Source organism: Oryza brachyantha, chromosome 8 (assembly GCF_000231095.2).
Source record: "Oryza brachyantha chromosome 8, ObraRS2, whole genome shotgun sequence".
Classification (NCBI taxonomy): Eukaryota; Viridiplantae; Streptophyta; class Magnoliopsida; order Poales; family Poaceae; genus Oryza; species Oryza brachyantha.
The window spans coordinates 14,659,544-14,672,483 of NC_023170.2; the positions used below are offsets into that span (position 1 = coordinate 14,659,544).

The 12,940-nt window shown below is 38.9% G+C and overlaps 1 protein-coding gene across 1 annotated transcript; it reads right to left on the reverse strand.

Moving 5' to 3' along the window:
- Positions 1–3,472: 3,472 nt before the first annotated feature.
- Positions 3,473–11,209, reverse strand: LOC102700455 (ubiquitin carboxyl-terminal hydrolase 17-like). The gene is made up of 11 exons (XM_015840155.2): positions 10,742–11,209; positions 7,923–8,826; positions 7,768–7,850; positions 7,437–7,522; positions 7,188–7,350; positions 6,556–6,676; positions 6,288–6,445; positions 5,217–5,301; positions 4,833–5,048; positions 4,451–4,512; positions 3,473–4,279 (listed from the first exon to the last, which is right to left on the reverse strand). Exons 1-11 carry the CDS (start codon positions 11,173–11,175, stop codon positions 3,595–3,597), a joined length of 2,997 nt encoding a protein of 998 aa, XP_015695641.2. The 5' UTR covers positions 11,176–11,209; the 3' UTR covers positions 3,473–3,594.
- Positions 11,210–12,940: the final 1,731 nt, after the last annotated feature.

The window sequence follows — 12,940 nt, forward strand, 5'->3', positions numbered from 1 at the left end:
AATAGCAGAATGGTTTGAGATACGGATAAGTAAATTAACTAGCGTTAAATTAAAAGATATTTTAAAGATTTTATATAGAGTTTTTTTAAAAAAATTGTACTGTTAGGTTATAAGGACATGAGCAATATATAAAGACAATGTAGCCTATATGCCACCCTAGATGATATTAGTTATGACAAGTTCTACAATGTTTATGGAATTAGTAGAAAACAAAGTGAGTCTTAAATAAGAAAAGAATATGAAAGCATTTATTTCTATGGGCAACCCATATGACTAAGGGCAAGTATAATAGTATAGACGGTTGTTGTCTATTTGACATACACAGTCAGCTAAATAGATAGCTTGTACAATAACTTGTCTATTTATTTGTCTGCAAAACATTTAATTTATTCTTTGACACGTAAATCAAGGTAATTAATAGTACTAGCGAATAGACGAGACGTAGCGTACAACAGTGCTAGCGGTGTCGGTTTGGTATTGGAGCACGCACCCCTGTCGTCTCTTCGCGAAGAGACGATGTGGTCGTCTGTTAGATGGAGAGAGATTTTTTTTGCTAATTTCGTACATACAGACAGCTTAAAGACATGCGTTGTACATGCCCTAAGAACTACTTTAGTCATTAATGCTATAATGACCCCCTCATAATGTATAAAGACGGCCTAGGCATGTATAATGTCTGTTTTTAAGCCGTCTGTATATTACGAAATTTACAAATAAACCCCTCTCCATCTAACAGGCGACCACAGTGTCTCTTCGCGAAGAGACGGCAGGGGTGCGTGCTCCAAGTCCAAACCGACACCGCTAGCAATGTTGTATGCTACGTCTCGTCTATTTACTAGTACTATTGATTATCTTGATTTATATGTCAAAGGATAAATTAATTATTTTACAGACAAACAAATAAGACAAGTCATTATACAAGCTGTCTATTTAGCTGTTTGTGTGTGTCAAATAGACAATAACCGTCTACACTGTTGTATTTGCCTTAAGATCATTTATTGCATAGTGACTATTTCTGTGGTATATTGTGGATGCCCTAAATCATGCATACTCTTGCTATGTTGCAGCTGAGGAAAATAACATTGAAATACATATATTTATCGTGCTCGACTTTCACGGCTCGTCACATATACAAATCACTGGATACGAGCACGAAGCCGAGAAACACCCTGAACTTTACGTGCACAAGATCACAGCCGAGATGCGAGATACATGTATATTGCACAAATTTCATCCATCGTGCAGTATAGTTTTTCTTAGCATAAGAGGAAGGTTTACACGTTTCCCACGTTACCAAGGAAAACCGAAAGAGTTATTTTTTCTAAGTTTTCTAAATATGGTTGATATATCAGAGTAAGCTGATGTTGAACTTATAGTACCGCAAGAGTTTATTGGTAAATATAAACAACCATAAGAGCAAGTACTTGACCCTTAACACAGAGCCCCAAGATGACACGTAGGATTAAATGGTGAGAAGAAGAGAAGAGAGGAGAGAGCAAATGAGTCACCCCTCAGAGCAGGTATAATAACAGGCTATAAGTTGGCTGTAAACATATTTTAAAGAGATAAAAGAAGAGAGAGACAAGTAGTGGACTATTAATTTATAGCTAGCTGCAGCACGTGCTCCAAGACGCAGTGTGTGTATGATATGTGGGACCATATATTAATGTTTTGTAGGTTACTATTGTATAAATTGGCTATTAGATTGACTATAGATGAATTAGAGCCAGTAGTTGGCTATACTATTGAACTTGCTCTCATATAAGGGGTAACTTCTACACAATCTTCAAGAAAAAAAAAGAAATAGAAAGGGTAGATTGTCTAACTAATGGTTAAAATTAGTATAGTAGAGATAGTATAGAGGTAATGTATTGTATAGGTTATCTCTTAATTAATGAATTACTTGCATGTATAAAATTAAGATATGACATCTACCTCTACTATAATACTCCCTTCGGTTTTTTTGTTTGATGCCGTTGACTTTTTAATTTACGTTTGACCATTCGTCTTACTCAAATTTTGTCCAAATATATAAAATTATAAATCATACTTAGAATTAATTTACTAATAAACCAAATCATAATAAAATAGTCAATAGTTATATAATTTTTTTAATCAGACGAAGGGTCAAACATTGATAAAAAATCAACAGTGTCAAAGAAAAAACAAAGGGAGTACTTGCTTGTCTATCTATATAAGATTTGCTTTTAAGGGTTTGTCTGTCTAGTACCTAACAGTCAAACTTAAAAAGATAAAAAAAATATCTAATTTTTCGATAACTACTTAAAGTATAAATGATCAAATTAACTAAAAATATTATAGACGAAGAACTTTTATATATAAATTCTTTACATGAAACATATCATTTAGGATGCTTTTTTTCCTTAGATTATTCTTAAAGTTTTCCTCGACTTTTACGTACACACCTACTGAACCATTAAACGATGTAAATATATATATATATATGAAAGTTCATCATCTTACTTTTCTAAAATAGTATTTTAACTTTATAGCAGCAATTTTTTATTGTTTACACCATTAAATAACTTTCAAAAATCAAATAATCTCTCATCTTTAGATGAAAAAGAAAATAGCCTTAATAGCTTAGAAATTATACCTGCAAAACTCCAAAATACAACATTGAAAACGGACGGGTCCTGATGAGTGGGACGTAGTCAAATGAGAGGATACGCCTGATGTTAGGAGTGTTTAGATTAAAAAATTTTTTGGGAGAAATGTCGCGTTAAATGTTTGACCGAATGTCGGAAGGAGTTTTCACGGCTAGTCTGAAAAGCACGAGACGAATCTTTTGAGCTTAATTAATCCGTCATTAGCACATATTGGTTACCGTAGCACTTATGGCTAATTATGGACTAATTAGGCTTAAAAGATTCGTCTCAACATTTCTTTTATAACTGTGTAATTAGTTTTTTGGTTCATCTATATTTAATGTTTTATTTAAATGTAAAAAATTTGATGTGATGTTTTTTTAAAAAAATTAGAACTAAACAAGGCCTTACGGAACACACGCATACTGCATAAACACCAGATCGCGTATGTATGCGCCCAATAGAAGCCATATAACGTGTGCGCTGCGTTTATGTGCGTCACACTCGTGAGTCCTGAGGCAGCACACTCGAACACGTGGTTCTGCACACCAGGATTTGAACATCTCGGGATGCAGATCCAAGATGAAAAAACATTAGATTTTTTTTATTTTTAAAATTTTTTAAGAAATAATTTTATTACTAAATCTCCAGAGAAAATATTTCCACCGCATGAACTTTTTAGCCACGCCACCAACATTGGTGTTGTCTTGCCTGTACAGACAACGTAACAGTGTTGTCCTGTCACGCCATCAACATTGACGTGACCAAAAGGTTCAGTTTTGGAAATATTTTCCCCAAAGATTTAGTAATAAATTATTTCTTAAAAAGGTTTAAAAAATTAAAAAAATTCAAAACATTACGCATGCACCGAATGAAATTTCTGCCATTTTCTACGAACTGGGCCATTTTTTTCCTTTTCCATTGCAGGGGGTAATAATACATACTACTACATTATTACACCTCTACAACCCAAACCCTTCACATGTCAATAAAATGTTTGGGCCGTCCTTTCCCTAGCCGATCTCCTCAATAAAACACTACTGGCTTCTCCAGGATCATGCTCAGTCCCATCTAACCTCCCCCTATATTGTTCTGTTAACTTACTACTAAAGTGATGTTTACTTTGGTTAGTATACAAGGAAGAACTTTCATCTCCCTGACTCCAACCCTCCCTGGTACCCTGAAGCCTGTGCTCGTCAGGCCTATACTGATCCACCTCTTGACCCGATGAGCTGGTACCCAAGCTGGATCGTGATCGGGAATACACGCTGCGGTCGCTTTCCCCATGTCCAAACATAGAGCCATCCGAATATGGAACTTGATCTGACTGTCCAAATATGTAGTACTCCATATCCTCACTGGTGGAGTTTCTAGTGCTCTCGCTGCTGTCAGTGCTATGTGACCCTGTGTCTGAATTGGTGAAAATTGATGAACTCTCACTTGGACTAGGAGATTCTGCTGGTGAATATGGTGCATGTCCATACTCATCATATGTATTGGGCAAGTCATCTGTCATGTGATCTGCGTGCAATTGGCCGCCTTGGTGTCTGTTAATGGGATCTACTCCATGCCACCGTCCTGAATTTACCCTTGACTTGGCCTTCTTTACACGTGCTGGATCTTGAGCCATTAACGCTGGCCTTACAGAGCGTGGAGCTCTTGGTGAACACCTGAAATGGTTAACAGAGGATTTAGAATGTCCTGATAAAGATCCAGACAGGCAAAATCAAGTAATTGCCAGTATCTGCTGTCCATGAGAAAAGTACCCTTTTCTGCTCCTTCAAACAAACGATAAAAAGAAAATAAAAAACTTTGCTCTGTATTGAAGCAAGAAAATCTACCTTGCATAGAGCAGCATGTATGCACACTTCGACATGACATTTTCCAGAGATACAGGTTTGACCTGAACAAAGCAAATACCATCGAAGTTAGAATATAAGATTCCTATGACATGCCAGAGGCACATTGGTGCAGTGCATAGAGAAGTCCCATAAACTGTTTAGTATGCCTTTACTAACACACATATTATCTTCAGTAGGATGATGCAAAGTCTGATACTCTCATAGCTGACATTACTTGTTACTTAAAATGGGAAACAGTGCTCCAGAAGATGCAGGAATGAACATAATCAACTTTACTAAATATAGTGATTTAACTTAACAAAACACTGGGCAGGTTAGCAGGTATAGGCAGCAACTACTAATCCAGAAAGAGCCTGTTTACCTGACTGTCATCTGTTTTATACCACTTTCCCTGTGTGTCCTTCACATAGCACACATAATGACCAGAAAAGGCAGCATTCATAACATCGTGATGGACAACCACTGCATAGAGGCTGTAAACAGGGGAAGTGTCATCAGCTTTTGCGCTCATGTAGCGCTTCAAGTTCAGGGTCTCAGGAAATCGGATGGCTTTGTTGATCTTTCCAAACTTTCCAGACTGTAGATAGAGGGAAAGGGTTAGTGAAACACTAAATAAAATTCCAATGCTTGTTGGACATACTCAAAACTAGAAAAAAATAAGCAAAGAAGTCTTGAATAAGTAAACGACAAGTTCCCTCACTGTTGCTATGGAAAGAAAAGCAAAAAAATGCATTGCTGATGATACCTGATATCTTTTCAGGGCAATAGTCAGGACATTTGGTGCTTCCCATATGGTCAGCTTCTTTTTAGCACGCTCATGTGATTTGCATCTAACATTACATAGTAGAGTTAGGATATCAGTATTAGGGACTAGGCACAAAAGAATCAAGACAAGTACACAGAAGTAACTAAAAATCATAAGACATTACAGGTCTAACATAATACATTTATAATACAATGTACTAGATTAACAGGACACTATTACGACACAAACAAAGCAATTTTAACAAGTATCATAGCATTCCATCGTTTATTTTCAAAAGGCCCTCAAGAAAAGATCTTATTTTAGAAACTAAAATATTACTATATGCAGCTTTTGTACGAATATACATGAAAATTTTCTGTAAAACCGATCTTCCATCTCAACAATTCGTCAGATTCTGAAGGCAATACTCATGTTGTCATAGCAAGCTTGGGTATGAGAGTTCAATTATCTAACACATAAACATTACAACAAGCCAATATATCATGACTGCTAACCCAAAAACCCAACTTGTAGTAGATTAAATTATTAATAAACGCTGTGCAACTCAGAGCTCCCCATCTAGTGCACATTCAAATTCAAAACAAGTAGAAAGTGCAATGGCCTGGTGCTCACAAATAACATTTTTGTATTAACTTGGTTTTGGAGCAAGTGTGCAACCGTTGTTTTTTGGTACAAAGCCACCAAGATGTCTACTCCATATTAACAGGTATGTACAAATTATTTTCTTAAGGCCACTGTTGGCCAGCTTTCACAAACACTAGCGCATTGCTATCCTTGTACTTTTCTAAGGTAATGTTCACATTGTTCCTCTTAAATTTTGATTAGATGGCATGGAAAAAAAACAATCAACCAACCCCTCAAATACGACCTTAGAGGCACAGGTGCCTATAATTCCTTTTGAAATCACTATAACTATAGGCCCTTAATTTACTAAGGTTTCAGTGACAAGCATCTCAAGGATTTGGGAATGTGGTGAAAAAAGATAGGAACTGTAATGAACACAAAAGGCGCAAGAGCAGAGAAAGCTAGAGATCAACTAAGTAATATAACCTGCTGCATTGGTATTTATTGTCTCCATCCAAGACTTCTGTAGATGTAAATCGCTCAAGTGCTCCTTCCAGTGAACTGATGTCACCGTCTATTTCAACAGTAAGATCCAACATACGCTCACATTGCTCAGAAATAGCATCACAACTTGTGCATTTTATCTAGAAAAGAAGGAAAAAACATCAATAAGAATAGGGCCTCCTTACACAGCTGGTCTCAGATAACGTGGTACAAATAACAGAAATTTAAGCTGTTCCGTGAAGAATAATACCTTGGATCGCAGATAGCCTCCAAATATTAATTGCATAAGTGTTGTTTCTTCATGCAAACGATGAGCACCATTTTTCCTGGCTTCCTTCATGCATACAGATTGCATGGCATCAATGGCATACCTACAAACACATCAAGTAACGTTGTTCCATGAAATACTACCGTTGAAAACAACTGAGTTTTACAGACATAATTAACTAAGCTAGTCATTCAAAAAGGCATTGGCAATGCCAATTCATACCCTAAAAAATATGTTAAGGTTGTTTCCACCAGGATTACTAATTAATTTCCAGATAGCATATCCAGATGACAATTTACCAATATGAACAACCACCAAAACCCAACAAGTGATCATCCTACAGGAATCACAACCCAGTGCACAGGGGAAAAGGTTGTCGTCACTCATAAGATTATCCATGCAGTGATGCAGACCATATCACAGAACCTAATGAGCAGCTGTCTTACCACCCAAAGGTTCAAGCAGGCTAATTAACTATAGCTTTCTGCACGGCCATGTGATACCCCCTAGCTCATTCCTAGTTGAGGCACATAAATGTTTCTAGCTTCCGCATAAACTAATTCTTAGACTTCGTAAAGTGCTAACTGTCAGTAAACAAAACAAAATCATCTTACCTAAGGAATTCATGAGCATCTTCTTGTTTACCAGGACCAAAGCTACTTCCAATGTCAGGGAGATGGGAGAGTATCCCAGTTGGTGACAAAGCAGGCTTGCCTTGTCTGCCCTCCGCAACAAGTTTTTCAAATTCACACATGAAGCACCACTCCATTTTGGAACCTAGAGAGTATGATATATTAAATGATTACTCAAAGAAATGCATTATGGGAAACAATGCTGTAACAAACACAGTACAAGAATATTACAGTTTTTTGAATGAAGCCCTCCCAAAAGATATGATGCAAGTGGCCGAGTAAACATTAAGCACTGAAGGACAGCATTTGCGTAGCAACTGCAGAAGAAAAATAAACACAGGTGAAACAGGTTATACACCGAACACTGTGCTAAGTCAATTTCTGCATAAACACCACACTTATGATAAAATACCATGCAAGTTGTGTCATAGCCATAGAAGGGTGACGAGAGCTAAGTTTAGATGTTAGGGAGCAAAGTAATGAGCATAAACAAAACAGAAGCACCTATATGTTCCAACTAACATTCCAGTGTGTTACATTTAAGAAATAATCCAAAACTTACCTATTGCCAAGGTTATGAAGACCAAACGGCTGCAATTCAACCTTATCATACAGCTTAATGAAAAGCTCATATGGAAAATGTGTCTGCAAAAAATAAAAACTATTAACAAATAAAAAACTTGTACTAGCTAAACAGAGCAGTTCGGTTTTGCTTACCGGCTCTGATGGATAATGCCTCACAACTTTTGGCACTGTTTGCTGCCTGACAATTTTCTTCAGAGATGTTGCCAGGGTATTTGCTGTTGATATCGCTTTCTCTGATGGTTTTGGATTCCTTTCAGAAATATTATCAGCCCTTTTTGATGAATTAGGTGTAACAGAACGGCCACCAGGTGTGGGAGCAACTTTATTAACAGTCAAGACAGATGGCACCGTTTTTGGCACTCCAGTGTTGTCTGAGACAGCAGCTTTTGTCTTGGAGTGTCCAACTTCCACATGAAGGGCAGTCCTAGATGTTTTAGGTTCTAGGGCAACAGCTTGAGAATTGTTGTTATCTGCATATTTTCGGCTATTACTAATTTGAGAGCAATCCTCGTGCTTCTTGGAATCAATTAAGGACTCTTTGTTGATAAGACTTCCAGAACCACTTATTTTTGGTTGAGAAGGCTGAGATTTACACACCAACGCCTCACCTAATTCCTTTGTGTAAGAACCATTTTCAACAGAAGTTGTAGGTTTCATATTTGACTGTGTCTTTCTACGGTCAAAAGAAGCTACTTCTGAAGAACTTTGAGGGAGTTTAACTGCACTGACAGAATGGCCATCATCAGGAACCTCCATTGAAGTTACTTCTGAGGGCATATCTTTTATTTTATCATTTAAATTCTCCACGGTATGGTTTGCACCAGAAGTTTCAGAGCTGGTTGTAGCTGCTATGTTGGTTTCAGCTATTGTTTCTACCTCAGTCACTATGTTTTCTTCAGAAGCACTTCTTTGCTCAATATTCTTAACCTTTACAACAGAAACTTCAGCACCATCATCATGCTTAACATCAGCGCTTGGTGGACGGCATTCATTTTTATGACCCTGTCTCCAGTGGGCTATCTGGCATTTGAAGGAACTGCAAGAAATGAAGGTGTCACTGAAGTTGAACAAACTGTATGATCTAATTCTTATATGCCACACATAAATTTATGCTATAGTATAGCATGTACCAATAAGCTGACAGAGTATTGATGTATCATACCACATCCAGTAAATAAACTCTATATTTAGTGATACTGAAGTATTGTTGCGTGCCCAGGTTTTCTTTCATTACAGAACACTTTTGCCAATACAAATTATTTAGCTCAAGGGAAAATATAATAAATTTTGCAACGAATGCTTTACCTATTTTGTTATGGATGGTGCTCATAACATATTTTACAGTACCATAAAACTACAAAGTTAGCAATGAATTTTTCATAAAATTATATATAGCAGTTAGAATCTAAATATAGAAGTCATAAAACTCAGAATAAAAATAACCAAATCAATCCAATAATAGTCTCTGTTACATTGATTAACCAAATTAACACAAAAGATTCTATTAATAAATTTGAACCACCAATTGTTCCAAAAGAAGCGGGCTAAAACTCTTTGTTATTACGATGAAAACTTTAGAACCATTTAATCCATAATCATGGGATAACACATAATTTACTCATTATCTGTAGCTAGTATGCAAAATTTTTCAATGGAAATTATATTTTTCTGAATACCTCGCAGGTGGCATGATTGTTCTGATGTAAATTTTAAAATATGTAGTTTTGTGATAACATTGGTGCTAGATCAGTAGTGTTGCGATACAATGGCTTAAATCTGTAGTTCTTTGCTAGATTCTATGCTAAATATTTAGTTTATTGTGGCTTAAATATGTTGTTGTAGTAATAAAATATTAGTACTTTAGTGAAATGTATTCGAGGATATGATTAGAAATAGGTTATGCACATAAAACAAATATTATGAAGAATTGACATTCATAACCAGTATGAATTTCTTCCTGCAAAATAATATGATTTCAGAGTCTCAACTGTTCTATTGAACATGGTTTGACAAGACATCTATGTTCATGGCCTCACTTTAGAGCATCTGGGCATATCATACATCAAAACAAAACCAGTAAATTCCATCACAACAGGTAATATTGCATCATGAAAATGATAGTTTTCTCATCTAGAGAACATCTGAGTCACTACAGGATCCTAATACCTTAAACCAGATCATGTGCCTATGTTCTTTCATCAATAAATAAATTAAAAAAGCTCGGGCCCAAGGGGAGAAACCAGGGTCAAGAAAGGCCACGAAAGCCAGTCTTCAATTATGGATCCTCATTCATGAGGACCAGCCCTCTATAGGTTGATTCTTAACCCATGGTTTTTTGAGGAACCAGCGAGTGACCTTTCTTTGGTGCGAGACCATGATTTGAACCGTGAGCAGTAGCTTCTGAGTGGAAAGCATTTACCACCATGCTACAAGCATGTTCATATTCATAAATAAAAGACAGATTAACATGCGTGTGTGGAACCAATAGAGAGACAACTTTAAGTCAGGGTAAAAAAGTCAAGTTTCGGGACAAAGCATCATAAACAGAAGTAATAGTATTATTGACCCACTACGGCCCTAGTTTGGACTATAACAGATGACTAATTCACAGGCTAATGTCTTCTAAATCTGGTTTCTGTTAGCAATGGCATATATCAACATAAGATTCTTAAAGCGCAATAAACCGGCACAAAGAGAAGACTAAATTCAGAAATAGCCATAACAAATTCAATTACTCAAGATAGTCATGTTACGCGCAACCCAAAATTAGCACAAAGTACAGGCTTTCTTGAATTACTAGCCCACCCAATGGTATGAACACCAAAATTAGTACAACATACAGACGTCCGCACTACCAATCGCAAAACTCTCTTTCCGATTGCCCTTTCAACGGGTGAAATTTCATAAAATGAAAAGGGGATTTACTAAGCAGATGGTTGCAAACCACTCACCAGTACTTGACGGCCTTGCACTGCTTGCACCTGAACGTCGTCGGCCGGAAGCACACCGCGCAGACCCCCTTGGCGCCCACCGACGGCTGCGGCTGCGGCTGCAGCAGGGGCCGGGCATCCATCTCCGCCTCGGCCTCCACCTCCACCTGAGCCGGAACCACCGCCGGCGACGGCCACACCGCCGCATCCGCCATCTCCGCCGCGTGCACGACGCCCGGGAACAGCTCCGAGTAGTACGCGCGCGCCGACTCCCGCTCCGCCAGCTCGGACTCCTCCTGCGCCAGCCGCGTGAGCCGCCGCACCTCCTCCCTCCGCGCCGCGACGCGCCCCAGCCTCCGCCGAACCGCCACCGCCACCGCCACCACAAACCCGACGCCCACCGCCACCGCCACCGCCAGGTAGGCCGCCGCGGATGACGACCCCTCCTCCGCCATCCGCCCCCTCAGCCCGCTCCCCTCCTCCCCTCCCCTCCCCACCGCATAGATCTCCCCTCCGCCCCCACCCAACCTCCTCCACCCACCGGATCCGCCCGCCGATCCCGACCCCCCTCCCCCTCGCAGCAGCCAACCCGCCGAAATCTAGGGCTCCCAATTTTTTCCCCTCTCCCCTCTCCCCTCTCTCTCCTCCGGATTTTGTTTGGTCTTTGGAAGTGACGGAGAGGCATCCACCCAACCCAAGGAAGGAGAGGCATCCCGCTTCCGGACTCCGCACTCGAGGAATATCCCGGCTTGTGGAGGGGGCAAACTGCAAAAAGCGCACCCCGCGCGCGTGACGGAGCGACGTAACGGCCGCCGCGACGACAAGAAAGGAATGGGTTCCCACGGGCCGGTGGGGCCCCGGGCGATACTGCACCGTCCGATCGGCCCCCCTCCGGTGGATCCCCCGCCGTTGGATGGGCGCTGGGATCGCGGGAGGGATGCGGTCAGCAGGTTTCTTCCCGCCAATTAGGTGTGGGGCCCCGCGGGATGACGGGTGGGCCCCGCGCGAGTTGACGTCATGGGCGTAACAAGATTTCACCCGGGATAATAAATAAAAATACTTTACGGTTTGGAAGGTGAAATTGGCAACTGCTCTTACCTGATGACGACGTTTTCCTTTTTAAAATTTGTGGACCTTTAAACAAATATATGGTTTTATCTTTTGTTTTCAAACACATCCATTCATAACGTACATGTATTTAACGTACGTCCGTACCCAGATAGACCGTTTACTGCTGAAAGAATAATTAAACATGAATGCGACTATTTACGTCAAATTTAGAATTTGAACCCACGTGAATTATTTTCACTAAAAGAAAGCTAACCTCTGCTTCACTTAAATATACAGTTTTAGAAATAAACAATTGAAAGCCTATGTTTGAATTTGAAGCCAACGTTATCATGCCAAGAACAGTGGTATAATAATATTATCTACCCATATAAAGTGAGTGTCATGACCAAATGATTCATATTTTTAGAATTGTGTATTAAACAGTTTTTTTAAAAAAATAAAAATATTGTATGCCGAGCAGGTCGCTAGATGGGTCGTATGGAACGTAGGTAATTAGTTCTTTTCATTGAAGGGAATATCGGATCTGTCATGTTAATTATATTGCATAATATAATCTTCGTGACGCTTTTATTTAAGAAAATATGATTTCACCACTCATCAATATTACTAGCTCTCAATAAACCACTACAGATCATAAAATACCTGCTCAGAATATTCGGTGCCATGTAAAAATTGCCATGGGACGAAACAGACATAAAAATACATTTTCTCATGTGACAAAACCATATCAATTTTTCCTGCACGTGAGGAACCAGATTGTCGAGGCCATATTTTTCGTATGAATGGCTGGGAGGAAAAAATACAGACAAATCAAACAAACGCAGCAGCAGGTGCGAACCAGCCGGCAAATGCATGGATCTTTAAAAAAAAACTCTTATATATTCAGTTTTACAACTAAACTTCGTTTGAATTTATTTACATAAATTGGTCGGCGGCGATCACATCTACTTATCTACTCACGGCATGTAGAGAATAGGTTCAGATATTTCTGGTAAGTTATGTCCCATAAAAACCATCGCTTTAGAAATATCAAAAGAGTCATTCGTCCCCCTCTCCATAGCATGTCATGTAGAAACCATTGTTTCCAAAAATATAAAAATTAAGTGGCTTCTTTCTGAAAGTCATTTTTATTATTGGCTTGTGCGGCCA